This window comes from Calonectris borealis, chromosome 3 (assembly GCF_964195595.1).
Source record: "Calonectris borealis chromosome 3, bCalBor7.hap1.2, whole genome shotgun sequence".
Lineage (NCBI taxonomy): Eukaryota > Metazoa > Chordata > Aves > Procellariiformes > Procellariidae > Calonectris > Calonectris borealis.
In genome coordinates, this window is record NC_134314.1 from 126,684,604 (window position 1) to 126,712,388 (window position 27,785).

Sequence of the window (27,785 nt, forward strand, 5' to 3'; positions counted from 1 at the left end):
CAAACAGATCCCATTCGGATGAAACTAAACCTGAAATGCACTGCAGGAGTGCTGCTAATACGCCACAACCACTAATGAGCATTCAGGCTCCAGGACCAGACCAGAGAGAGCCCAGAGACCCTCAGAAATGCATGTACTGGGACATTGGAGCCTCTGTACCAACTTCTAATCGGCTCCTATAGGTCTGCACTATTTGCTAATACAGACATAACCTAAAATACACCTAATAAGAATTTCTTAGGCTGGCCCCAGAAATGTTTTGGGCAGCCTTTTCTAAAATATTACCTGTAATTAGAAGAGCGTGGCATCCTAGGTTTTCCCACTTCTTGTATTTAAGGAGTAATGCTTTCAGGACTGCTTTTAAAAGAGCCCGAGTTGTGACAAGTTTAGTTCCAGAGTTGTTCCTCTCAACAACACAAGACCTGTTTAGTTTGAGGAAAGGATGAGGAGAGAGGCTGTGGTAGAAAAAATAAGGTCTAGTTATCTGTTTTAGGATGCCATTAGTTCATCGAAGTGCTTACTCAGGCACAGTTCATGTGTACATATGTTTGCTGCAGCACTTCAGCAAGTGGAGAATACTTGTTGCCAGCAGTAGCCACCCTAAGAGACTGACCTGGCTACACATGCCATTTGAATACTAATTACTTGGAAAAGCCGTAGGAATTTTGCAGGTCTAAGAGAATCCACAGAAGGATACAAGCTGACATTTTCACAGCTCTTTGTACTAAGTGTTCATAGACGCCAATTAATTTCTTGTACATTTGGGTACATCATGCAGAGATCATCTTTCATCAGCCCATCCTGAACCAATTGTTCAAGCTGTTAATCTGTGAAACCGCTGCATTTTGCTGCAAAGAGCCCTTTCTGGAGCATCTCTTTAATAGCCTTGAGGGACCAGAGGGGAGGTCACAAAAAAAACATCTTGTTTTGAGGGCCTGAGGGCCTGTTTTTGGGCATTTTCAAAATTTGGCCACTCTGAATCATCTTCCCATCTGTGCTATTTGCACAGCTGTGAGTGTCATGTCAAGACCTTGGATAGATATTCTCTGTTCTGTCTGACCGTTTTACTGTTCACATCCATCACAAGCATAAATACTAGCAGCTGCTTTACTTCCTTTAGTTACTTACTGCTTTTCCATTATTCTGACCCCTGCAGGAATATGCTCAGTACGTTGCAGCAAAAGATTCATACCATATGCTAATCACACTAAGTGTCCTACATTCAGGCAAGCTTCCGAAAGCTGTATTTACCTTAGCTTCTTGAATTGTGATTATGCAGGCAAGCACTAGACTTCAAGTTTAAGTAAACTCATTAGCAGTTCTCATGGCTTCTTATTCAAGAAAAATGGGATCATACAGTAGTCGCATTGACTGTCATACTTCCAGGTTTGATTTGTTGATTGTAAAGCCTGTTTGCTTAGTAGCTCTGAGGAGGCTAATGTTTTGACAGACAAAACATAGCAAATGTATTCAGAAGGCACATGGCCTGAAAAAAGCCCAAACCTCCAGCCATCTGTCCTCCTTCAGAATTTCACTCTCTAAGCTGGAGGTCTTTTTCATAATGCAGTCAGGAATAACACCAGATAGCAAAGGGGAAGAATCTGCTTATGTCTGATCCTGACTGGGCACCCCAGTATACTTGGCACCCCATTAAAAAGCACAGAGTATTTATTTATCCCTTCAAGGAATTCCCTGTATCTGTTGCAAACACTCAGACACAAGCATCCTAAAAGTCAGTAAACCCTACAAGGTATGATAGCTGTCATCTGCTGCATTCAGTAGCGTAAAATATAATTTGTGGGAGCACAGGCTGGCTTCTGTTGCCTGTTTCAATACCTGCTGTCAATGAATTGTGGTCTAGAGAGTTGCAGTGATACAGAAAGTTTCCCTAGCAGTAACAGCAGTGTGAGAGCATCCTGGCAGCTACTTTTAGCACCCTTCTTGGATACTTCCTGTAGTGATTGCCACTTCGGTGATAGATTCTTTCTCCCATACTTCCATAAAAGAATTATAGCGATGTTCTCAATGTGTTTGCTTTGAGCAGGTCTGCAGTTACTTCATCCCGGACTACTGCATTCTAGTTCTTTAGCCTGCTGAGAAAGGTTGCGTGTTCCTCCTTTCTCCAATTTTTTGCTCACCAACGCTTTTTTCTCTGTTTTCAAACCCGATTCCTGCTTCAGATTACCTAGTATATAATGGAAACGCTCTTACCTGTGTTTTATTTTCATTTTTGAAGTTTGGGTTACCGAGTCACCTTTTCTAACCCTAGAAGATCTCTAAAGGATCTCAGCGTTACAGAGTCACACTTTTTAAAGGTCCAAGACATTTCTTGAGCATCTCCAATGATGGGACACTAATTTAGCAAGCTGGAAAACTAGTTCAAGAGCTGAAGTTCAGAGCTGTTATTTTCCTTATTTTATTCTCTTTCCAAGTGATTTTCTTCATTTCTTTTTCATACTGGCAAAGGAAGATGATAGCTACTGTTTGTATTTGCCTTTCTGTGTGTGCCAAAATAGTCCTAAAGGAAGAACAAAGCTTCCCACAAATACAGAAGTGGTCTGTTTGATTCTTCACTGTACCACCTAGTGATGCCTATGTTCCTTTGCATATCCTTTACTAAGGAAAAGTACCTGCTGCACTATAGCCAAGTGAACCACTCTCCACCATTACTTGAATTAATTCAGTATGTTGTTTAGGTTTGCTATTCTGCCATTTTCCTATGGTGAAGTTCAGTGAGAATATAGTGTTCTAGGACCATACTAGTGAGATATTTTTGGTCTGGTGGAAACCACAATGAGAGAGTAATTTTTGAGTTCACCTTACCAGGTTGCATCTTAAACATTCTGGATATTTTGTGGTATAGTCAACTATTCTTATACAGCACTCTGTCACGGCAACCCCTTTGTCCTGTACGTGTGTTAACTTCATGGGTTTCATGTAAGTTGAGCTTGGCCATCTCCTTTCATTATACTTCAAGAATATTTGTTTTCATTTTCCCCTCTGTGATGCTTTTTGAGTTTTTTTTTTTTTTATTATCATCATTTATGCATGTTCTATGATACTTAATACAAGATTTAAACATCCTTTTGGCGAAAGGGTTCTTATCAAAGGGGAGTTTGCCATATACCTGTCATAAAGTTCAATTGCTTCTATCCACAAGATCGAAAGACCTGAACTTGGCTAGTAAGATCCCTTCTCTCTGTATGTGACAAGAATATATGGAATAGGTAATCATCCATGTAAGGTTCATGGATAAAAAGCATGATATTTCACAAAGATTATCTCTCTCAATCTTTAATTTGCTAAGTTTTGTTTTCATAGCAGTCAGAAAGCAGTAGTTTTGGAGAGAAAGCTATTTGCCATAATTCAATACACAGCAAAATTTAACCTGAAAGAACATATTAAACACACAAGAATCCTGCTTGTACCTTCTTTCATTTACATTTTAACTTTACTAAAAATACAGAAGGGGTTTGCAAATTACAAAGCTATGAAGTAGTTTAGCATACATGTTATTATAAAATACCTTTTATGCTCATTCGCGTTTGTGTTTTATTTGTTGATCTGAAGTCATGTTAAAAGTTGGTTCTGTTGTAAGTATAGTGGAGAAATGATTCATTTTTGTTATATATAATTATACGGTAAAACCTGTAGCTTTGAAGCTGACAAAAGTTACTAAGAAAACAACATGTGTTACACACTTTTGTAAGCTACAATGCTAAGAAAAAGTTCTTGAGGCCCAGAAATTAATTAGACCTTTTCTGGCATAATGTATCCTGATCTCTTAATTAAGCATTTTTAGAACTAGATATTCAATAGACCCTTACCTGTTGCTGTTACTGAATACCTTAAATTTAAGTAACTTCACCTAACTGAAAAATGCCCCATAACTATTCTGCAGTTAGAAAGTGGGGGGTTGTTTGTCTTTTTGGTTTTTTTTTGGTTGGTTGAGGGTTTTTTGTTTGGTTGGTTTTTTAACACAGCTTTCTTATTTTCATTTCTTACTGTCAAAACAGTAGTTTTCAGGAGGTGGGAAAAAATAGTACTTGTTTGGTCAAGGATAATGGTGATGACCATAGATGGCTAACCACAGAAATAAGCAAAATTCTTAAATAGGATGATAAAGGATTCAGTATATGAAGGTGTATTTCCTGGGAAGAAATGTTTACTTTGGGAAGATCTGTATCTGTCTTTGTTAACTCCTGATTAAAAAAATTCATGCCTTTGAGTGGACATATCTAGGCATCATTTAAGCCTATTTAAAACAGATCTGAAAAGGAGAAGACATGGCTGAGCTTTCTTTTACAAGCTGAATTTAATCTGGAGTAAACTTCTATTCTAATGCATGACCCAGTATGATATGAGAAAATTTGACATTGCACTTGAGCGTGTTTAGTCCATGCCTGAACAGATGTTCTATGTAGTTTTCCTGAGTACAAACAGAACTTGTTCATGGATTTTTGTATGCATATGCCTGCACGGGTGGGATTTCTGTTAACAGGTAACTGGTCATAAAGTGTGCAATCAAACCTCAATATATAGTGAAAGCAATGGGTACAGTGATTTTAAAGTTTCAAGCCTGAATGGCTTCAGGAATGTTTTTTGTCCATCAACACCAGTAAAATCTTCAGCCTGAATTTTCAAAGTCATTGGTCACTGTCTACCTATTAATCTTTTCTTTCAAAAAGATGGACTTTATAAAGGAGAACTGGCCTTCTGCTGGCCTCTGAGTAAATAATCATCTCATCTACTTCGATACTATTGACACCTTAATTCCACTACCAGCTGTAACTTGCACAAAAAGAAAACCTTTGCTAAGTCAGATTGCTGTGCAAAACTGGTGTTTATACGAAGATTTAGAAGTTTGTTTTTCAATAATTGAAATTCACAAGAGTTAAAGAAATCCAGGGGAAAAAGATAAGTCAGCTTATGGAATGAAAAAATACCATGATGCCAGAAAAACAGTAAAATGGACAATCAATTACTGCATGTTTCTCAGCATTAACAAGTTAAAAAGAAATCCTTATCAAATACCGCAACAGCTGCCTATTCTAACAGAAGTAGTTAGAATAGGAAAATGCAAGGACTTTTGACAGGTAACAATTTTCTGTATGGTTTTAAAGAGGTTGCGAATAAGCCAACATTTAATAACAAACTTGCACAGAGAAAAGGAATAAAACATGGCAAAGGCAGCAGAAATTTAAGTGTCATGTTAGCTGACTTGACCTAGCTTATCAGAAAGATGGAAAAAGCAATCTCTCTCTTGTCTAGACTTACTCAGTGGAGAATTTTGGATATCTGGGCTGCATTAGAAAAGAGCTGGAATTAAATACACATTTAGAAGCAACAAATACAGTTCAGTATTTGGAGAAGGTTTCTCTAAGTTGATAAAGATAGCATCATTTCAAGAAAGAGATATCTTTGTCAAGTGCCTTAAAAAAAGATAGTTACCGAGTTCTACATCAATTTTGAAACCATTTTGTTTTGCACCTGCATTACCAGATCTTACTTGCACTTTTATATCTTGTAGTATTTAAAGCACTTTCTCAGTAGATGAATTTGTTTTCAAGGGACTTTCTTATCAGGAACAAGTTCTCCACATAGCTTTTAGATGATAAAGGTGAACAAGATAAAACAATGTATTGCCTGTCACACTTAGGGCTAGTTAAAAGCAGTAATATTTCAAAGGCAGTGTTGTCATTAGTGCATAGTCACATCAGAAATAAGCAATGCTTTGGAGCACCCGTAGGCTGTGGAAGATACCTTGCTTTATTCCTCCCACAAGTTGTTGGAGACTAAATCAGGAAAATGTGCAGAATCCAAAAGTCATTCACATTTCCCAGGGGTAAAGAAAAAACACATTCTTATCTGAAGTCATTCTACTTGCATTTACTCTGCATCTAGATCTTCCTCAGTCTTATCTGTCTTAATTTGAAGGATCAAGACAGACCTTTCCAGCTCACTCTTTGTATATTACTTGAGTAGAAATGAAGTTCAGAATAAAGTAAAGATATTGCCAACACTTCTAGGCCCAGTATTTTTTACCCAGTGCAGAGGACACGGTGCGAGCAGACAAAAACTACAGTCTTAAGTCAGCAACATTGTACTGGTTGAGCAGCTCTTGGGCTGCTGGGCTTGCAGAAGCAGGAAGGCATTACAGCTCAAATGAGCCTGCGTTGGAAAAGAGTTGTAACCATCCTCCTGATACGGCTTGTGTACTGCAAAAGTTGGGTGCAGGAGAAAACCACCAGATTTTCCCATCGTAAACACCGTTTGACCATTGTTTAAACAATCCAGAAAATGTATTCCTAAGTTTTAATCCATTATTCAGCATGTGGCAAATGATTATTTTGGGGAGGGGGCTGCTTTTTTGTGTGTTCCAAGATAAAGTATTCCTCTATCAGAAGGCTCTATAGGCCTATAAAAGGCAAAATTCTCCATTTCTAGAAGACACCTTTATGAAAAGGTTGCTTTGTTATGTATTTAAATCAAATGTTCTCTCCATTATGATTACACTCAAATTGCAGTATTCACCGTTAAGAGAATCTCTTCCTTACTATGTATGCAGATTTATAAGGCTCCAGGCACCTTTGAAATAGATTGAAAGCACAGCCATGTAATAAAGCCAAAACCAGAAACTAGCCAAGGAGATCCACCCAGCAACACCCTCGAACACCCTCAGCCTCTTCCCCTAAGCACAGCTTTAGAGCACTAGTCTTGATCTTGTCTCCGCTTTCTCCACCCTCGTGAAAGCTTCCTGGGGGATTCCCCAGCTAGGAGAGAAGCCGGAGCTATGCGAGTGGCTGTTCGTGATGCAGAAACAGTTCACTGGCTTGATTTTCTTACCTATCAAACAGCTCATAAGGAGTGAGGCTGTTTGCAATACCGGTCAGCCCGTTTCAAGGGGAATATTGCAAAGAGCAGCTCACAGCAGGAGAAAGCAACAGTTAGGGGATGAGGAGAGATTTTAACAACAGAGAGAGAGAGATAAGTGTGGCAAAACCGTACAGAAATAATGAAGGGGTTGGAGAAAGCAGACTTGCAACTGCTGTTTCCCACTTTGAAACACAGCAATTCAAAACTTCATTTATGATGCTGAAAGGTGGTACAGTCAGCGGACCCCAGAAAAGGAAACACTTCCTGAACTCGCTGCTATAGGATGAGGCCAACAATTTAAGAATTTAATTAAACAAAGGTCTGGACATTTTATACAGTGAGACCAGAAGTTAAAAAAGAACAATTTTTGAAAGGGATAACAAACCTAATTTATGTGTTTAAGGCAATCTTTATTTATTAAAGAATGTCAGGATGGGGCTAATTGTTGGAAAGTAGATTGGCAATATCTGTACCCTTCTGAGGTATCTCATGCCCAATTTGAGAAACCACTGTGTGTTAAATTTTCCATCTTTCTGTGTTTGGTGACTGCTACCTGTGGATTGAGCATAAATCCCATTCCTCAGAGCTTTGATTAATCGGTCTGGTGGACATCAGATGTTCAGTATTGTAATGGAACCATTCCCTGCCCTACAAGCTGCAGAAGGTTGAGACTTTTTTTTTTTTTTTTAAGAGAGCAAACCAGTGTAATTCTGTTGAAAATTAAAACCATTGGGAAATTTAGACAAAAATTTCTGTATTTCTGACAAAATGATGTATAAATTATCTGATCTGAGTGTTAGCAATTTAAAACATTTCTATATCGAAAAGAAATCAGGTATTAATATCAGAACATTTTCATCATAGGAATTAGTTTGTTATTGTGGGGAAAAGCATGCAATACTGAAATTCAGTGACATCACTTTGTACTGCCACAGCTTTCAGGGGCCTTACGTAGGCTCCATTCTTCTGGACAACATACGCATGTAGAAGGAAACTTGTCATGCTCTGAACAGCTTAGTGGTGCAGGCCCTTGCATACCTTAACAAGCACACACTTTGCAGAAAACTATTGCTGTGTTTAGCGTTGTATTTGGGACAAAAGCAGCAGCTTATATCATTCTTTGCATCTGTCATGTCCAACCTAGCCAAAAACCGGCCTCAGCAAATTCTGGCTCGTAGATGCTGTGGGAGCCCCGGGGGCTCCATACACATGCCTCATCTGTGACCAAACAGGGGCTAAGGAGCCATTTCACAGCGCCTTGTCCTCAGGGTGGAGTCACACTCCTACGACAGCTATGATCATTAGGCTGAAAGCAAAATATTAAAGAGACCAAAGGGACCAATTGGGATTTTCACAGACTAAATGGCCGCTCAGGGGGTTCAGCCAGAAAGAACGATCCTAAGTGTCTAAAAATATGAAAAATAGCAAAAAGGCGACACAAAACATGTTTTTTAATTTGGCTGTAACGTTTCAAGCGGGACAGCCATGGGATCTGCCTGGATCAGCTCAAGACCATCTTTGCAGAACACCGCAGAAGCTCACGCAACGCACCAACTAACACACACTCCAGCTTTACGGCATAAAGTTTCAGAACCGTCCCTGTCACACAAATTCAGATACAAGACAGCATTACTGTCCCATTGGGATGCAATTGGGATGGGCTGAATAGACAACAGCCCTTAAAAACTGGAATGATAATATGCAGGTTTTTCCATTCCTATCATTTGTCCTTAATTTGAAAGATTAAATGCTTATGTCTCATTGTTAACTATTCTTAGCACTAATTTCACAATTCAGCCCAGTGATCCCCACATGGCTTCCTTACAGTTTTTTTTTTTTCCTCAGTTCACAGCTGAACTGAATTTATTTAGTTTGGTGCTTAGGTTGCATAAAAAAAAGTTTTGTGACTCGGCCTCCATAAATGTTTTAATCAGAAACTTCACTTGAGTCAACTACTGCCTGAAGAACACTATCTGTAAGAAGTCATAGGAAAGACAGGTAGTACAGGTCTCCATTCTCCTTAATAGCTGAGAGTGTATTTACAGCATCATAGAATAATTCAGGTGAGAAGGGACCTCAGGAGGTCTCTAGTCCAATATCCTGCTCTAAGCAGGGTCAGCTCTGCGATCAGACCCTCAGACCAGGGAGGTTTATCCAGTCAGGTCTTGAAGACCCCCGTGGATGGAGAGTGCACAACCTTTCTGGGCAACCTGTTCCACTTCTTGACTGCCCTAATGGTGAAAAAGGTTTTTCTTTATATCCAGTCAGAACCCCTCCTTTCAATTCACCCTAGATTGATAGAGGCAGACAAAAGAGATGTGCTAAAGATGCAGACTTTCTTCCCCCCCCCCTTCGTTTTTCAAGCTTCTTTGCATTGGTCCCTCAGTTTTACTTATCAAACTATTTAGAATTATGTATTTTTTCATTTGGCTGTAGCACAGATTGGGTACCAGTCACCAGTGAAAGTTTCCTTCTGGAAGGCACTGTATGCACCGATGCAGCAAAAGCACTCACCTGAGAAAGCCTTCCATCCTCATACTTCTAAACATTTGGCTTACATTCCTTCTTTACTCTATTTTCTTCAACAAAATTTAAAAATATACCTTCCTGGGTTTTATCTACCACTAAGACTATTTCCTACTGTACTTTTCAGAGCTGAAATTTTTATAAAACTGCTGTATTTATGGGAAAGACTGGTTTGTTTTCTTTCAAAGGGTGAAGGTGAGGAAGTGCTTTCCATAAGGGAAAGTAACACAATTCTGGGGCAGCCCTGACTAGCACAAACATTTTCATGGAAAGCAGACTAGCTAGTGAGAAGCTGCTGAATGTCGTTGCCAGCCTCCTGTGGCCCAACTCTTGCTACAAGCTGCAGCTTTTTCCGTTTCAGATTAAAAAAAAAAAAGCGCGAATATCAATGTGTATCCACAAACCAGGAAAAAATGTAAAGTTCGCTGATCAGTGTCTATGCTACTTAGCATGCAAAGCTCTGAATAAACGCAGAGATATATTCATAGCTAGTGCCCACCAAACTTCTTGAAGTACTGAAAGTATATCAAGACTGATTTTAATAAACAAAATCACTGCTCACACTTTGAGATGTCATATTAAGACACATTTAGTTGTGTTCCAGCATTTAAAGCACATGCTTGGATCCCGGCAATTTCCCTGACATCTTTGCACATGCCTACACTTACACAATTACTTAATGCTGTCCTGAATAGGAATGCTTTCCTGAATTAGTCCTTCACCTTGTTGCTAGGAACTTTTATTTTAAAAACCCTCGCTAAAAAACTTGCCAGAGCAAGCCTGCAATACCAAGCGCAGACTGAGCCTATTCATGGGTGGGTAGGAAATGCTTGGAAGTATAGGAGGGAGTAGCCTTGATCTGAAGAACGGTGCTGTTTACTTAGCTTGCAGTTACATTGCTGGGACATTGTTTTCAGATAATTCTGCAGAGTATCCCAGCTTGTCTCACATCTAGCAGTGCTGTCCCTTTTAGATACTCTCCACGTCATTTTTGTGTCTATTTAATTCTTTAAGTAAAGAAAAGAGGAAGAGAGAATAAACTGGCAACAAGTGCCAAAAACTGACTGAAAACAGCAATTCACACTGTGAGCCTGGATAAATTACTATACAATTAGCAACATTGCAACGCGAGTTTCAAAACGTTAATGAAATAAAGCTGCTCCTTTAGGAAACTAGATACTTTACAGTTTATGATTTATGGTGACTCTAAATAGGATTGTGAACAGTTTACAGTGCCAGATAAAAAAATACTGTCACTTTTACTAACTAGATACTTCATGCCACTTCTGTAGGAAGTGATGCCTGGCTTGACTAAAATAATCATCTCCTCAATATCCTCTCTGTAATATCTTATGCCTCCTAGAAATTGAATTGCAAAATGGTTACGATCTGAAAATCAGATACACTTTCTTCATTATGAGGAGCAGAATGATGCAGCGGACATGACTGGTTTGGGACAGAATAACACATAACTGCATGGTCACAGAGAGTTCTTTCCACGAACTTCTCAGATTCATTTTCTGGCTCAAGAGGTTTTGCTCTCTTCTACTGGACATTTCGGGCAAGCACATGTACATGTAATAAGTATGAAGCCTTATGCGGTAAATAAAAATTACTGCACAAATAAGAGTAATAATAAATCAAGGCCAAGAGTTTTAGGTCAATATGCAGAATTAACCTATTTAATGAACATTCTGTAGATAAGAGATCATTGTTCTTTGCTTTGAAAAGATTTCTGTTTTAAATATGTATTCAGCCATTACTTATCTATTATGCTTTGCTTCCTTTTTATTTTCCTTTCATTGAAAATGAGACCTAACTCCTTAAAAATCATTTGGACTTGATCCTAAAACACATTGAACACTTCCCAGTCCTTTTGAAAATAATAGGATACAAGAACTTTCATGACTTATTTTCATTTCTCTGAGGTGTTTTTGAAACCTTGAAATCAGTTCAGAAGATCCTATCATGTTATTTTCTGAGACACTGTATTTCTTTTCTTTTATATTGATCTCTTTGCCTGTCCATGAAATCTCCAAAGCACACTAATAGTCTGTTAGATCCTAAATAAGTTTAGATACAGATCTAGCTACAGAGGATGTTCAGCTAACTGCTAGAAACCAATCTTGTCATTGGTCTTCCACCAGTGTTTTGCATATTTATTGGTAGCATCTGATTAATGAAAACCAGCCTCTAAATCAATGGAGTTGCTTAGGTGCTGTATATGGCAAGCTACTTAAGCATATGCGTTTACAGTCTGTTAAAAAACTTCCCCTCCTCTTCAGTAGTCCCTGTCTGGAAATCTTTTCTTTTGCAAAAGCTTTTAAAAATCTTTCCAGGCCACAAATATCATTACCTACCAGACTGGTTCTTGCTAGCCTTTGAAATCCTCCACTCTCTCCTCTCTTAGACTGTAGGCTGTTTGAAAGCAGCACTGTCTTTTGGTTCAAGTTTGCATATCAGCAGAACAGTAGAATCCTTAACCATGATGGGGGCTTCCGTAAGCTAACAGCACAGAGAAATAAAAGTACCACGTTAGACCTCTTAAGCTTACACAATGAATTTGAAGTTGATTAGTCTGGGAGAAGGCTTAATGTTGCAAACAGTGGTTTGGGTTATTCAAGCTAACAAAAATCATAGTAGCATAAATAGTAATAGGATTGGTAAAATTATGAAAACACTTATTTTAAAACACTTCCGTTTCAGAATTTTAAGCAATTCTCCCCCTTATCCTATCGGTAAGAAATTAACGTGTTTGTAGATGTTTACTTTTCCTCCACTACAAACAGACCATCTCACTGATACTTAGGTACATATCTCCTTGCTTTACCTTTTAATTCTATTCTTTGCTCTGGGCATTAATTACTTTGATATAATTAGTCTCCCCTAGATTCATCTTCTGTCAGTTCATCTCTTGCCTCATCAGTTATTGGAAGATAGCACTTCATGAAGAAAGAGCCACTAGACTTTTTTTTTTACCATCCAGCAGATGAATGAGCATGGCATGGACTTTCTCCCTGAAGTGCACAGCTGCAAAGCTGAGTGGACAATCAATCATACTGGAATTAAATCCATCTGGAAGGCATTTGAGGCAGCAAGACATCTATGAAAACTTTGAGTGTGATTGACAGCTTTTTCCAATAGCTTTGATGGAAGTCTAAATTGAGAAATCTCTTCTCCCATCCTGCAAGAATTTATGAGCAAAATTTACTTTGACCAACCAATATTGGCCAGTATTCAACAGCATATGAGGCCCTTATGTTCCCCTGTAAGCTTGCGCTCATTAGTTAACCTCTGCAATGGTCATGGAAAGGATAGATTAGATTTTAATCACACATTTATGACTGTTTACTTAGAGCTAGAGACAACTGGGCAATGAAACAGTTACGCTGAACAATGTACTGATAATGTTCTGGGCATCCCTCAGAAATGCCGAGATGTAGACAGGCTACATATCCTTGGCGATTGGCTCAATTTGCAAGAAAATCAAAATCTGGGACCTCGTGCCTTTTCAAGAGGGAATGGAATAGACTGAAAACCAAGCAAAATACCTTCTGAAAAAGATGAAGAGAAGGAAGGGCCTCAATGCTACCTTTTCAGGAAGAATGGCTAAAGCTTCCCACTCATCTTTCTTCCTGGAGCCAGGAGCAAGAGAAACATCTCATGCCACAAAATATTAAAAAACTTGTCCCATGAATCCATCAGGGCCTGTTCCTTCCCTTCCTCATGTTAGCTACAAAGCCGATTCCTATTTATTCCTGCAGGCCTCTGGAGGCAAAAAGCCTGGTTTGGATGGGCACAATTGTCCCACAGCAGATCTCCTTTTACATGTGTACTAGGCTCCATGCTTCTGGTGCTTTAGCAGTGCCTGCCAGTGAGCTGGAGCCAAAAAACTTGCTTGACATTGAGCAATTGCTAATACTAGTGTACCACTTTGAGGACTGAAATGGTTAATTCCTCAATGTCCTTGGCTATACTGCCCACTTAACATCAACATGTTCCGGGGAGCGCCCGCACTTTGTCACAACCACAAATAGTTTCAAAAACAACAATTTTCTTTAATTCGGTTGTAAACTACTCTTTCAGGAATTTCATCAACTTGCACAGAGTAGAAGGGATTGTCAGAGGAGCTTCTTGTCCTTTCACGACCATCTTGCAAAAGCTGATTTTCTGACCAAACTGTGTTTTGACAAAGTGTGTTTCTCTCCCAGTGCTCACTTACCTGTGTTCTGTACATTTTAAGATCGTCTCGAGACTTGCACAGTGCCGTATCTATTTTAGATTGTTTTTATTGGCAACTAATGTATACTACCATGCACCCACGTGAACAAAATTACAGAGCCCAGACAACTTTTGTACAGAGTTCCTTTGGCCACAGCTTCTCTGTGGGTTTCATTTGGCAGAAGTGATATCAAGCAGAAGTCTCCCTCAGCTTCTGATGTAAACTAAAATACACCTTATAAATAGAAAATACAGGCACTGAGAGCACTGCCTTTGGGCAAACAGCCACCTTTGGGCTATGGGAAAAATTCAGTTAGATATGATTCATAAATATAATGAATAGGGTGCCATAAACTTGCTTTGCTCTTCACAAACAAAGGCACATTCTCTGCCTTGAAAAATTAGAAGGGCAGAACCCAGAGGAATAGGAAAAGAAAAACAGGAGGAAAGTAAAAGTGGAAGATTTTAGGGGGAGAAGAAAAAATGTGGGCTTGAGTTGTCAGAGTAGAAAGTATAATTTTGACGACCAAACAATGCATGGAGTAAAACAAGGGGCTTTGTAAGGCACTGAATCCCTCTGCATCTCACTTCTGATGAGCTCCAGGTTTAATTTCGCAAAATTTGAAGTCTACTACATTTCAAAAAGAGGTTAGTTTGTTCTTTAAGCTCTAGTTTAGTTGAAGGCTCCTATTGATTACAGCTGGAGCTGGATCAAGCTTGTGCTGACTGTGTTCTCCTGGCAGACTCTCATTTGTAAATACCTTTCATCTCATCCAGCAGTGATAATGATGTGCTTAGATGATGTGGCAGCAATTATTTAACTGCTGCGTTAGGGTTTCTACTTGATGCTAGCCAAGTACCCTAAAGTCAGACCATAGAAAGGGATGCTTACATTTCATTAAATCTTACGATTTCTTCCCAAAGAAATTGTAACAGCTCTATTGTAGTTCAAGTAGTCATTTCTTTCTTCACTCTCACTGACAAATTTGGAAGCAAAGGGCCCTATTCCACCATATTTAGCAAGCTTAAACATGTTACAAATAACCTTGTTATCTGATAGCACACCCCAAAGGAAAACCCCTCAAAACTTCCATTTTCCCAGGTTTCTGAGCATCCTGTCTACTAAACCAGACGAAGCAGAAAAAAGGGGGCAGGGTAGGCCTTGGTTACTCTCTGAATGGATTTACACACTTGCTTAATACCATGTAAATACTGGAAAATAAAGCATGGATCTTGTCAAACTTAAGAACTTAGCAAATACGGAGCATTAGAAACAGCACTAATAGCAAATAGAGCTGAAGTATCTACTGCCAAGTCAGTGAGAGATCCCACGTCCTGCCTGGCAATCAGTCTAAATACATCCTTTCTCCCACTTCATGTGACCTTTTCAGGCCAGCAATGTCGTGCGTTAGTTTAATATTTTAAAACTGGAACTTTACTGGTATTTGGCCTACTTTTTTCTATTTATTTTCTAAACAAATGATAGCCACTCCCTTCTCAAACTAACCTTTTAAGCTTCGCCAGAAGTCTGTGAAGATCACAAGGTATAAAAAAAAAAAATCACATGCTCAGGCAAACAAAAGCAGGTTGCTCCATTTCACCATCCCAACAGCCCAGCAAGCAGACTTCAGGAGTACTCTACTTACTCTAGGAAACACCGCCGAAATCTCATTTTCAGTGAAAAGTGCCAGGATTATGGTAGCACAGCATCTATTCTGAGGCAAACCCATGTAACTTCCCAGCCAAAGACCAGGAAAAAAAACCAAGAAAAGCTGTCCCAGTTGCTACTTCTACTTGATTGCTTAAAGGCAGCTGGGAAGTCAGATCCTTAGCCTGAGAGCAGAGTCAATCACAAGTTTAAGGCAAAGTAATTTTGGAAGAAAAAATAGCTCTCTCTTCCCAAGGAAACTTCTGGTTTTTAAAACATTAGTTTTTATTTATTACTGGCTCATTGAAAGAGCAAAGTATTTTTTGGTGTCTTTTTTCTATTTTTTGTTCCCAAACACAGAAAAAAACATGGCTAAACCCCAGAAAAATCTTAGTTTGGGGCCAAAAATAATTTTCAGTTTTAAGATTTTTTTTTTTTTGTCAGGTTTTTGAAAGAACAACAAATACTTCCCAAGCACCACTCCAGCTTACAATCTTCAGTAGACTGCACACCCTCAACTTATTTCAGTTACCCTTCTTGTCCATCCCCGCTTTGCCCACAGCCCACCATAGCCTCCCGTGGGCTCATGTCTTGCTCTCGCCATGTCCCAGGCACACGCAACCACAGCAGGACGCGTTCTCCTGTGCTACACAGGGTGCATTGTACCACCTCAGCGCTTGCTATTTAGGCATTCTTCTAACAGCTCCGATTACACTTTGAATCAGAAAAACAGCAGCAAAATACAGACATTGGCAAGTACTTACCGGCTCTCCGGACAAAAAGTGAGCATCGAAAACACCTTGGTGATCTAACCAGATCACACTGCTAGTCTTGAATTATAAGAAAGTGTTTAATAAACACTATTTCTCTAAGTGAAAAGCAGCTACATTAGTAGGGCTCTTATGTACCTTGCTTTTTTCCCCATTCTTTTCTTTAGCCTCCACTTAGTCACCTCTATCATGATACATCTTTTTAACTTTGATGTTCATTTTTCTTCCTTCATAAATATTCATACTGCCTTTTTTTTTTCTTTTACCTTCAAAGAAAAGAATTCTTTTTCCCTGATGCCTCTGCCTCTCTTTTGATCTTGCCTGGCTTTGCCTTTTGTATCTATTCTCTTTTAAACAAAGAATTTTTAAAACTTCATTTTAAGCCCTCTTCATGTTAAGAATTACATGGAAAATTGGATTTTCCACTTAAGTTCAAATGGAGAACCAGCTAATGTGAATTCTTAAGGCAAAACAGACGAACAAAAATTTACAAGATACTGTTACTGATGGTTTTGTTAGATCAGTACCATATAACACTGCTTGTTCGTAGCATAGTCAAACTGATATTGCCACAAGAATCTTAACTTTTGCACATCCATTTCCCTTCACTTTACTTGAACTGTGCAACCTGAACATTGTGTTTTTCTATCCCAGCTCTTCCAATCCCCTCCCATCCCTAGAGTATATTTTGGACCAAATCAACTGATGTGTCTTTTTTAAGTACTATTTCCATAATTTGCTTTTATTGTTCTATCATTCAAAAGTTGTAGAAGGCATGAAAGTGAATTTCTTTTAACCAATTCATTTTTTATTTCACAAGAAGGTAAAACACAGACCAATGCCCACCAATGATACTTCGAAAGGAACTATGTTTTAAGATACATTTCTTCAAAAGAAGGCATCTGTGGGTACATACAGCAACACACTAAAAGTATCACATAACGATGTAGGAAAAATTCATAACTAAATAATGCCTTCAAAGGCATTTCTGAAGTTGGAACGGCATCAGGAATCTGCTTATTTACGTAGGGAGCTGTGGAGATTGCAGCATGTTGGTACTGCCAACAGATAGGATGATTAGTGCTAAAAACAATATCATCGTTTAAGATAAGCCTTCTCCTTCTGATAGATGCTATTGAACTCGACTTGAACTTAAATGTTCTCAGCTTGGGAACTACAGTTGTAACTCCTAAAACAGCTCATTCAGTCTGCAAAGGCTAAAGGAGAATAAGATTTTATTGATAAAATCGGTCTCTTATATCAAATATTTTAAGTCCCTTGTCTTATATCTTAAGTCCTTTATATCTTAAGGTCCCTTGTTCCTTAGTTAGCAAAGTTGCACTGACGAGCTATGCATTCACTACCAAAAAGAAATATCAGGCTATTGTATTTCAGGCTAGGGTTGGATATCACATCGTTTATGCTCAGAGCACCGGTTTGCTTGCTGTGTTAGTTTTGTTCAGTGGATAACTAGCTGCCTTTAACTGTCAGAAGGACTGCAGACTATGGTAGTGCCACACAGACAGACCAGGTTTTCACCAGACTGCATCCCCCATTGCAGTACCTTTGCCAGCAACTCCCACGTGGAGATGCCTCCCTCACCGTAAGGAGACACTGTGATTCCTCACAAGAGGAACGGTCTGATTAGGTCTAAAACAGTTGAAGGCATGCCAACATACAAGAAAAGCAAGATTTTTTGCAGGAGCTGTTTTCTGTGTTGTCTCAGAATAAAAGTTGATTTTTAAAGCGTGCTCTGAAGCACACTTTTTGGGTAGAAGATTGTGTTTTCCTTTGCAGGGACCCAACAGCTGCCAGTGTAAGTGCTGTGAAAAGGCTTGCAAAGATTTAATGAGTGATTCTTCAACTTCCTAATTAAAAACCACAATGAGCTTTCAGGCCTTTATTTCCCTAATATTACAGGTTGTAGCAGTAATATTTTGTTCAGTCAAGCCTAGCTAAAGGAAAATGCTTATGAGGTTTCCAAGGAGAGAAATAAACAAAATGGAAATGAACAGGGAACTTGGAACTTTTAAGTGTACGTAATTAAGAAAAAAAAATACATCCTTCAGATAATTCTGGAAACTATTAGGAGATATTCATAATTCATAACCAGTTGTTTGGTTTTCTTTCAAGCAAGGGGGCAGCTTTACATCAAACACTGACTAGCGTTTCCATTAACTTAAATAAACAAAACAGTATGCTTCAAGTTAAGTGAACATCTTTTTCTTTTTTTTTCTTTTTTAATAACTGGGTGAATTAAAAATAAGAACAAGACATTTACTTTCAAATAGGAAATTAGTTTGCATGCTATTTCTTCATGTTAAAAATACTTTGGAACACTCACAAAAACAATGTTAAGCTGAATTTATGGAAATGTTCCATATCAGTTTTGAAGATGATATGCCAGATGTCGGGGAGAGCTCTTTCATCTGCAATAATGGAATAGTTTAATCCACCCTTGTTGTTTTTGAGTATAATCCAAGTGTATTGGTCATCATGGGTGGGTGATCCTCACTTAGGCAGGCATGAACCAAAAAGCACAAGTTGTTAGACCTCTAGCATAAAGTCACAAGAAAGTAACAGCAGGAAATACTCTATTGAAAGTAAAAATAAGCTATGGCAATGTAAATCAAAAAGTTTACCATATGACAGCTCACATTTTGAAGCACTCTGAGACTTCCAGATACATTGCACTGAATTATTGGATTGTAACTTGAAAGCAAGCATGGCTCCATTTATGCCCCAACAGAAATAAAGCAAAAAAATTTTACAAATTTTAAATTAATATAGACCAAAAAACATTGAATTTTTTTTTTGATGAGCAGGAAGACTGATAGTTAACATTGTGGTCTTCTATTGCGAAAAAAGTACTGTTCCCTTTGAGAAGCCTTAAACACAAAGACATATATATTAATACCCATGTTCTTGTTTTAAGAATACATGCTGAAGTAACATTGGATAGAAAATACTATTGTTAAATGTCTTCTGGGAATAGCTTTTGTGGCCTTGTATCAGACTAACATTGTTGTCATATTAGCCATACCACTTTTATTGTATTACTTGAACAGTGTTTTATGCATCACATTCATTTAATTCACTATGGTTGTGATTCGATAACAAAGTATATCTTTTTATCAGAACACATTCCTACAAGCTGTATTGAACCATGGTTTGAACCGGTAAGGGCCTCGAAAAGTAGAGAGCACAACAGAGACTAAGTTGTAATACAGCATTAGGCTTTTTAACTTGCCATACCATTTCCAGCACGGACAGCTACTGTGCAGAAGGCATAGGAACAGAATATATGTTTGGGCGCTGATTCAGGTTAAGCATCCTTACCTTGTCACCACTGAAATGCTGTCCTGAATGTGATGATTATAAGTATCGTCTTATGTTAAGATACAGGATAGAAAAAGCATGTTTGGTTTCATATGGCATCTCAGTCTTCAAAGTCAAAAAAAAAAAAAATCTTGGAGTTAAAAGCCATTTACCTTTTGCAGTGTAATTTACAGACTGCATGGCACGCACTAGAGAAGGAAGGTAGCATCACAGATGGAGGCAAAGCGGAGGAGAAAGGAAGTAATGCATCAATTCAAAGCTTCATTCATTTCTTTTCCCTTTCAGCTGCCTGCCACTCCCAAACAAACATGTGGGAGATGTTCTAGTGCTGAAAGCTATGGCTCACTCCTTTATTTAGCTATTCTATGTGATAAGTCAATTCAGTTTGGACATACCAAAGACAATACATAATTATGACAAAGTACTGCAGTCCAGACTTGATTATTACAGCTTGATCCCTTGTTAACTCTGTTGAGTAAATAGAAGGATGCTTTTCCTGTACCTTCAATATTCATGAAGTCACTGTGATTGGGTAACTTTCCCAAATTCATGGTAGCTGCTAACACTTTTGCAGTCCAAATACAGAAATCATCCAAGGAACTATAAGTTGCACTGCATTCAATTTTCTTTTTTTTTTTTTTTTTTTAACATTTTCTACATCAATACTTTGCATTAGTTCTATTTTGTTGTGCCATGATGTCCAGGAGTACTAAAAGACAAATCTGCTAGGAGCTTGCTTTGCTGTACTTTCAAGCTGTACTTTCAAATTTGAGAGGGGAAATGTTTCGGCACACCAAAAGAAGTCGTGCCGTTTTTCATGAAAATCTCATTAATTTAAACATTCTACCTCACATATTTGTTTAAATGTAGGTCTTGGCTCTTACATATATCTTTCCTGTGCAAACAAGTATTTGTGCAGGTTACCTTCGCTCAACTGTGAAAACTTGTTACCAGGGCAATCAGTCCAATATACTTAACATGAAAGGGCCAAAGGAAAATTGGGAAAGAAAAACCAGCAATGAAGAGGGAGTTTATGGGCTGCTACAGAGTTGTACAGAATTATAGACGCTACCTCATGACACTACTGGATAGTGGCTGCACTGTTAGAGTGCAGGTCTCCATGTTAACAGGTTTTGCCGCTCCAGAAGTGAGAAATTTCTCCAAATATTTAGTCTTTTGGTACCTACTGACCTGACGTTATGTAACAGATTTTCTGCTGGTATTTACCTCCACAAAGCGCAGCCTCCCAACACCAATGAGTTAAAAGTTGTCTGGGCATCCAGCCCGGATGAATAACATCCCAAATGTTGAAGGAAGTAGCAAGGGAAATAGAAAAGCCTTTGACAGAAATTGTTGATAGCTTGCTAAGGCTGGGGAGGGAACCAGGGAATTTAAAGGTTGCTAATGTTGTTCCTATGTGTAAGAAAGGATCAGGGAGGATCCAGGAAACAACATAGCAGTGAGCTTGGCTTCAGTTGCAAGAACAATATAAGGAGCATAAATAAGAGACAGAATACTTAATTTGGTAAAATAAAGTAAGCCCATACTCATGGAAGAACTATAGTGGTCTAATTTCGTCAAGTATTTTACCTTCAGCTGGTTATTTCTGAAAAATACTAATATAAAATGTCTTATAGACAGAAGGAAAGCTAATGAAGTAGACAGAAAGTGAAAGGTTTTACAGAATCCTGAAGTAAATTGTCCACAATACCTGTGCAGATCATTGTATGTCTGCTGTGTCTGACTCACCAGTGCCATTGCTTACGTGGGAGGCAGTGTTTTCACTTCAGATGAATCTATTAGAAAAATAGACCAAGTCATTTTCTTGTCTCACTCGCACTGAGAGCTCAAAAAATTTAAACTGATTAACTAAAATATTTATTGTTTACATTCAAAACAAATGGAGAACAGCTTCACTGGAGTCAATGACAAGTGCAACACTGACATCGGTGGCATCATTCTGGGTTTGGATTTGAACAAACCATTCAGCAGCTGGTCCATTGGTGCTGCTCAGTGGGGACAGAAATAAGAATTTGAATCCCATAAAATGAGGGATTCAAATTCAAAAATTAAGAGCCCTCTTTTTGATCTGGTGGAATATTCTGCTTACAAGGTTGCTACAGATCAGAATAGGGAAAGCAACCTACAAACTTTTTATGACTTGTTTGAACAGACGAATATATACACAAAGAAGGAGAGCATGAACATGCTGTAGTAAATTGCAATATATTAAGAGCCAGTGAGCAGCAAGAAGATGAGCACTTCAATCCCAGGAGTAAGACATACTTGAGTTAGTTAAGAATACAGTTCTCCAGCTCTGAGCACAACACACAGGTACGAGAAAAGGTTTAAGTGACTTAAATAAGATGAAGGATAGACGTTGATGGCTTTTTTTTTTTCTACAAAAGTTTGAAGTGAAATGCATCTCATGAATTTATGAACTTCTCATAATGATACGAAGAAAATTACAGAGATTAAGCTGTTGCATAAGTGAGCAAGCAGCATGAGTCAGGGGGTTTGGGAAAAATGAGTCACAGCGTAAAGGGAACAGAGCCAGGTTTGTAGCTCCGAAAGAGAGACTAGGGAAGAATTTTATGGATGTAGATAAGAGCCTGACAGAATGGATTGCAGTAGAGAAGTAGAAAAACTAACTAGCTCTAAAACAGGGCACTGTACACTAGATTTAGAGAAAGCTATAGCTAAAAAGCAGGTCAGGCAAAATTTTTGTACACAACTGGTGGTTGAAATATAGAGCAGGCTGCCAAAGTCAGCACTGGAAGGACATAATTGTGTAAATCACTTCAAGAGGGAGTGCGGGTACATTTTTGGAAAATGAGGGAATCACTGGGTATAGCTATTAGTGAGGCTTGTGGAATTAAAACTATGAAATGCAAGTTGCTTTATATTTTGAAGGAATACAGGAGCAAACTCTGCTGCCCTCCATGGTTCTCACATTATTTCTGTAGCACCCTGCAAACTTCAAAACAGTGGCGTATGCAACTCAGAGCATTATCTTAGCCTGCAGATAGTTGTCAATATGAGAGTCTTCTAAAATGAACTTTCTAGAATAGCCCTGGAGATTACTACAAAAGGTGGTATTTACATTAGGATGCATCATTGGGGTCTGATGGCCTTATTTACCATAGTACAGTTGAGGACTTCCATAAACATTTCTGAAAGAGCAGCATGGCTTGCATGTAATTTGAGAGACCAGTGTCCTTAATTGTAATGTTCCTCCCCCCATTTCTCTATTGATTCTGACTCTTTACATCAATTTAAGGTTTTTATATAGCAGTAATCATTGCAACTTGATAGAGGACCATAGCACCTAACCCATTTTGGGAATGGTAAGGTTTGACTGAGCCCAAGCCTACAGGGAAAACAGAGTATGAGATTCATATAATTAAAGACTGTGACTTTAATTGGATGCTTAATGGATCCGAATTCAGACTGTTCAGAGAACCCAAATTCTGTGTTTTGCAATCCCCCAAGTACTTGACTTTGAAACTGTCACATTCTTTCAGTGTAGTATTCTGGATTTAACACCTATAAACAACATATGGAAATTAAAGTACTCAATCCAAACACATTTTACAAATTCTGTTAATTTTTTATAACTATTTGAAGTACAAATAAATCCCATAGTAAGTTTGCTTTTGAGTGGCCTATTGAAAGACTACATAATTATCTGAGTTCAATTATTACAATGATCAAGACACTGAAGGTAACCCAGCTCCATTTTCAAGTAAGATCAATCTGCAAAAGGATTGTCAGAGACACCCAGGCTATTTCAAAGGAAATTTTCCAACTACACAGGCTGTAACTGTCCAGAGAATAACTGTCTGGGAATAAAAATCTGAGCAGCATCTTAGATCACACTCAGAGTTATAGTGAGTTTAAGAATTAATCTATATTTCACAGGTGACATGCATCAATAATCAAATACCATTCAGGTGGTTTAACATTTAATGCCAACTTACAGCCCTTGTTTATCTGTAGTGAACAGCACAACCTTCTAAAATGTTAGCTGAGATTAGAAAATAGAAAGAAATAAAGAAAGGGTAATGTCAAAAAGAACATAATTTTCAGTACGGGTTACCAATGTAATTTAAATTGCCTACCTGGGTGAGCAAATATATGCATAACATACAGAAATGAGATTTAAACAACGAAGTTGATGAGGAGCGAGTTGAGGGTGTTTTCAGGTACAGCTTACAAGATACTTGCTTAAAGTAGAAGCTTCAGCTGTGGCATCAGTTGTTGAAACACTTACAGAAACAAACTTTATCATGATGACACTAAATTGGGAAAAGAGGATGCAGAGGAAAGGTGCTCAAGAATGAGCTTGTAGAAGCCCATTATTTTCTTTCTAGATCTGTTTCTTATACTGCACTCATCACTGTGGTATCTTGAGTGCTTTCCAGTAGTGCATTAAGCAACATGACAAACATCTGTCACATGTTTGTTCTCTCACCCTCTCCCCAGAGAGACAAGTGTGTGCAGTGGAGTGTCTTGTTTTAATTTTTTTTAATTATTATAAATACACACGCACGTAACACACATTATTAAACATTCATGCTAGAGAGGAAAGGTCAGACAAATTTATCTTGCTCTTTGGTGAGCTCTGTGATGTTCCTGTAGGAGTTTCTATCACACCCTTGCCCCAGATTGCGACGTATTCACAGATACCAAATCAGTCTGGTCATGGGTGTCTGCAGTAGGCAGAAACCAAAAGTATGGATTCCCCATACCCTCATTTACTGTTCACACTTAAGTCCAGGGATTTCATCAAGAAAGATCAAATGGAATGAGATGGTAGGATTTAAGGAAAAACACGTGCTTTGTATAACCGCGATCTCATCCCAGCATTACTGCATTTGATACAGACTAAAAGCAGGAATTGATGCAGCTTCCAGACCACTGTCACAAAATCGGAGGGTACTGTGCAAGTTAGGAATCTAATGGATTGGAAAAGCCCGATTTAAACTGGAAAAAGAAGTTCTTTGAATGATGGAATGAAGACCTAGGAGTTACGGATTTCCACACAGAGGGAACATAACTGGGAGAACAATCTGGAAACTTCAGATCAGTCAAACCTTAAACAATTGCAGATAGGCAGCCTACCCATTCAAGAACCATGAACACATAAGTGGGAATCCCAGATCAATATTGGCACCACCGGTGTAATATTATGGTACTTCATGTGGGGAGAGAAGCGTATGTGTGTATTGGTAGATACCGACTTGTGCCACCTCAGAGAAAAATGGAGCTGATCTGCCTCATCCCAAGGAGACCTCCAGCATCGATACTGCTTCGTTCCTATGACTTCCACTCCTCTATTGCTCCAATAACTCTCAGGACAGCTAGAAAAAAGACTTTCTCTAATGGAGGATGATTCAGGTCACATTGAGTGCCAAGAAGCTGAAGACTTCACCAAAAGCATAGATGCAGAGGTCTGTGCAGCAACATCACATTGCAAAATCCACCAGTGCTTCTTTCTGTAGTCCACAAGGGCTGGGCTGCTTCTGGTATCACACCAATACAATTCACATTTGGCACCGCTTTCAGCACTGAAATCTTCCACTCACTTCCTCACCCTTGTATCAGTCACAACAGTAGACATATCTGTAATTATTGCAATACTAGAGATTTCAGAACTGAATGTTCCAGCACTGAAACCTTTCTAGCTGCCTGTTGTTCTCCTCCCACAATATTTTCCTTGAAGCACTTGAGACATGATCTTCAGGCCATCAGCCTTCCTCTAACATTACTGATTTCTTTGCACAGATGTGAGCAGAACTGCTCCAAGCATGGCAGCCTACTACCCTTCCCCAGTGAAGGCTACAGGCTGCTCTCCTGTCCACCTTCACTCCCCACCTTAGACAGTTCAGTAAAGTCCACAAAAAAACAAAAGAGGATTGCAGTTTTCAAAGAACTCCCATCAATACTTCATTCCATGTATCTGTTTCCCTAGCTTGCCTAGGACTTGCATCTCAACAAAAGCCATCCAGCAAAACCAGCCAAAATTGCAAAAAGTACCATGACGATGCAGAGTAACACCACCAATAAAGCTCTTCTGAAGTCCACCAAGAATACGCCACATTCCAATATGCAGTTTCATGGCATGTAGAAGACAGACAGGACGTACAGTCACAGCTAATCTGCAAGCCAGTTCAGGATCCTAACTTGAGTAAGAAGCTTAGGAGAGCTCTAAAGGATTCCTTGAAACAAGTCTCAAGAAAAGGTTGTTCTTATAAACACAGATCTTTGTGGCCATAACATTGAATCTTCCAAGAGTTTCCAAATGAGGAGTCAGCTAGCTGTCAAACAGTACTTTTGAGTAACTGTTTTTCTTTCAAACTGAACTTACCATTGGAAAAATCAAAGACCTTGAGTGCATAAGTCAATCTAGTTTGCTTCATTTTAGCTGGAGTTGCTTATTATTCCATATAAATAAAGCTAATGAGAAATCAAGCCATGGATGCAAATGGCAACATAAGGACTTAATGCATTTTAACTAATCCATCTTAAAAGGTAACTCATGTTAAGTTTACTCATATATGAAGTTCCTAAAGATCAACTAAACTTTCTTTGTTCCAGTACACTCTGCAACAAAAAGGATTTGAACTGTATGAGCAGTATAGCCATTTCATTTTCAATTTTTGTAGAAACCAGGAGTACACGCAAAGCCCAGTGAAGTCTCTGCAAAGACTTGCATTGAACTCCACCGTGCTTTGGCTCAAGCATTTAATGATGTGTCAGGTTGGTATGAGGCAGCCAGCTATAGTCACTGAAAGTCTTTACACCTGAGAATGTGCGAGAATGTGCTTTTCAGCTGTCAGTACAGAACAATGCAGTCAGCAAGTGCTGCATCAACACAGCAGCTTTAGGACTGATATTATGCAGAAATGCAAAGAGCAGGCTAACATAAAAGGACTCTATTTTTCCTGTCAGATAAAGAGAAGATATAGGTAAAATATTTGGACATTTGGGGAAAGGGCAAACACTGAGAATTAATTCAAACTGTTGATGGTTTATTTTTTATTGAATCTTGTGGTCAAAATTGTTTTCATTTGCTATGAGAAAGAATCCATCATTTTTTCCAAAGCACCACCCAGAATCTGCCACTGGTGATGTTCTAACGTCCCCAGTGCCTATACAAATAGAGAGGTCAGCTGAGATTTGTAAACTAGAGATCATAAGTTTTAAGGAATTTGTTTATTCAGCCTAGAGTCTCCAAATTGTGTACAATGCCAAAATTAAAAAGTCCTTTCACTGTACTGTGTCAGGTTACAAAAAAAAGCTCTCCAAACATTTGGGACGTTCAGATGAGAAAGCAAATTGTAATTCCATTTTAAGCAACCTATTTGTCAGCACATGCAGTTTAATTATAATTAAGTACCTCCAGCAGTTATAATGAATAGGCAAAATCAAAATGTTGTTTTTATACTTGTATAAACTTGCATTTAGTGTGAACTAAAAGCTGCCTGAATTACACTGAAAAGTATCGGTCTACTATTTGCATTTTTAGCTGTACTGTTCAAATACAAACATACATAAACTGTTTCCAAAGACTTTAACAGATTGACTGAATTAGGGGAATTTTCATGGGAATGACAAGAGGCAGCTCTCTTCCTGATGAGAAGGCCACCACATACCAAGTTCCAAGTCCCTGTCCAAAGTATGGAGCACGGGAACCATGCAAAAGAGATCACCAGTCTTTTTAGTGTTAGCAAAACAACATATTTCTAACTCATCTCATTCTTGACAAAGGGCTGAACTACATCTGCTGAAATTTTCCAGAGTAATTCAGCATGCAACAAACAACCAGCATGGGAAAAAAACAAAACCAAAGTCAAATGATTGAAATACAATAAAAATATGATAAAGTTTACAGAAAGTTTTATAGGTACAAACATAAAATATTAATGGCGTTTGACAAATAAAAGATTCCGATTGTTTAAAATAGCCATATCTGAAAATATGTCCAAATGCAGTACATCAGAATTAAAAGCTATTAGAAATCCAATAACATTTTATATCCCGCAAATGGAATAAGCATTGAGATGGCACCTTTGGAGTATATTTGAACTTTGCTGCCTTCACTTATGGGTAGCTTAAAGATGGGTAAAGCATTTCAACAGGCTAAATATTTTAAGTAAACTTTATGACTAATATTGCATTTGCTTTTTTTATAAAGATATAGATGAATGTGCAACTGGAACCCATAATTGTAGAGCTGATCAAGTATGTGTCAATTTAAGAGGGTCCTTCAGCTGCCAGTGTCCTCCAGGCTATCAGAAACGAGGGGAACAATGTGTTGGTAAGTGTTGCTCTAGATGAAATTATTTTCTTTCATTATCTACAGTTGCAAACTTTATATTGATTATAAAAGTGTATAGGTA

General features: G+C 38.4%; 1 protein-coding gene across 2 annotated transcripts in view; it reads left to right on the forward strand.

Annotated features, from left to right (window-relative positions):
• The window catches only part of EFEMP1 (EGF containing fibulin extracellular matrix protein 1), a 49,658-nt gene that overhangs the window by 8,983 nt on the left and 12,890 nt on the right, over window positions 1-27,785 (forward strand). For both annotated transcript variants that reach the window (XM_075147787.1, XM_075147788.1), the window contains one exon: window positions 27,581-27,703. In XM_075147787.1, the coding sequence (XP_075003888.1) occupies window positions 27,581-27,703 (123 nt within the window). The remainder of the gene's footprint in view (window positions 1-27,580; window positions 27,704-27,785) is intronic.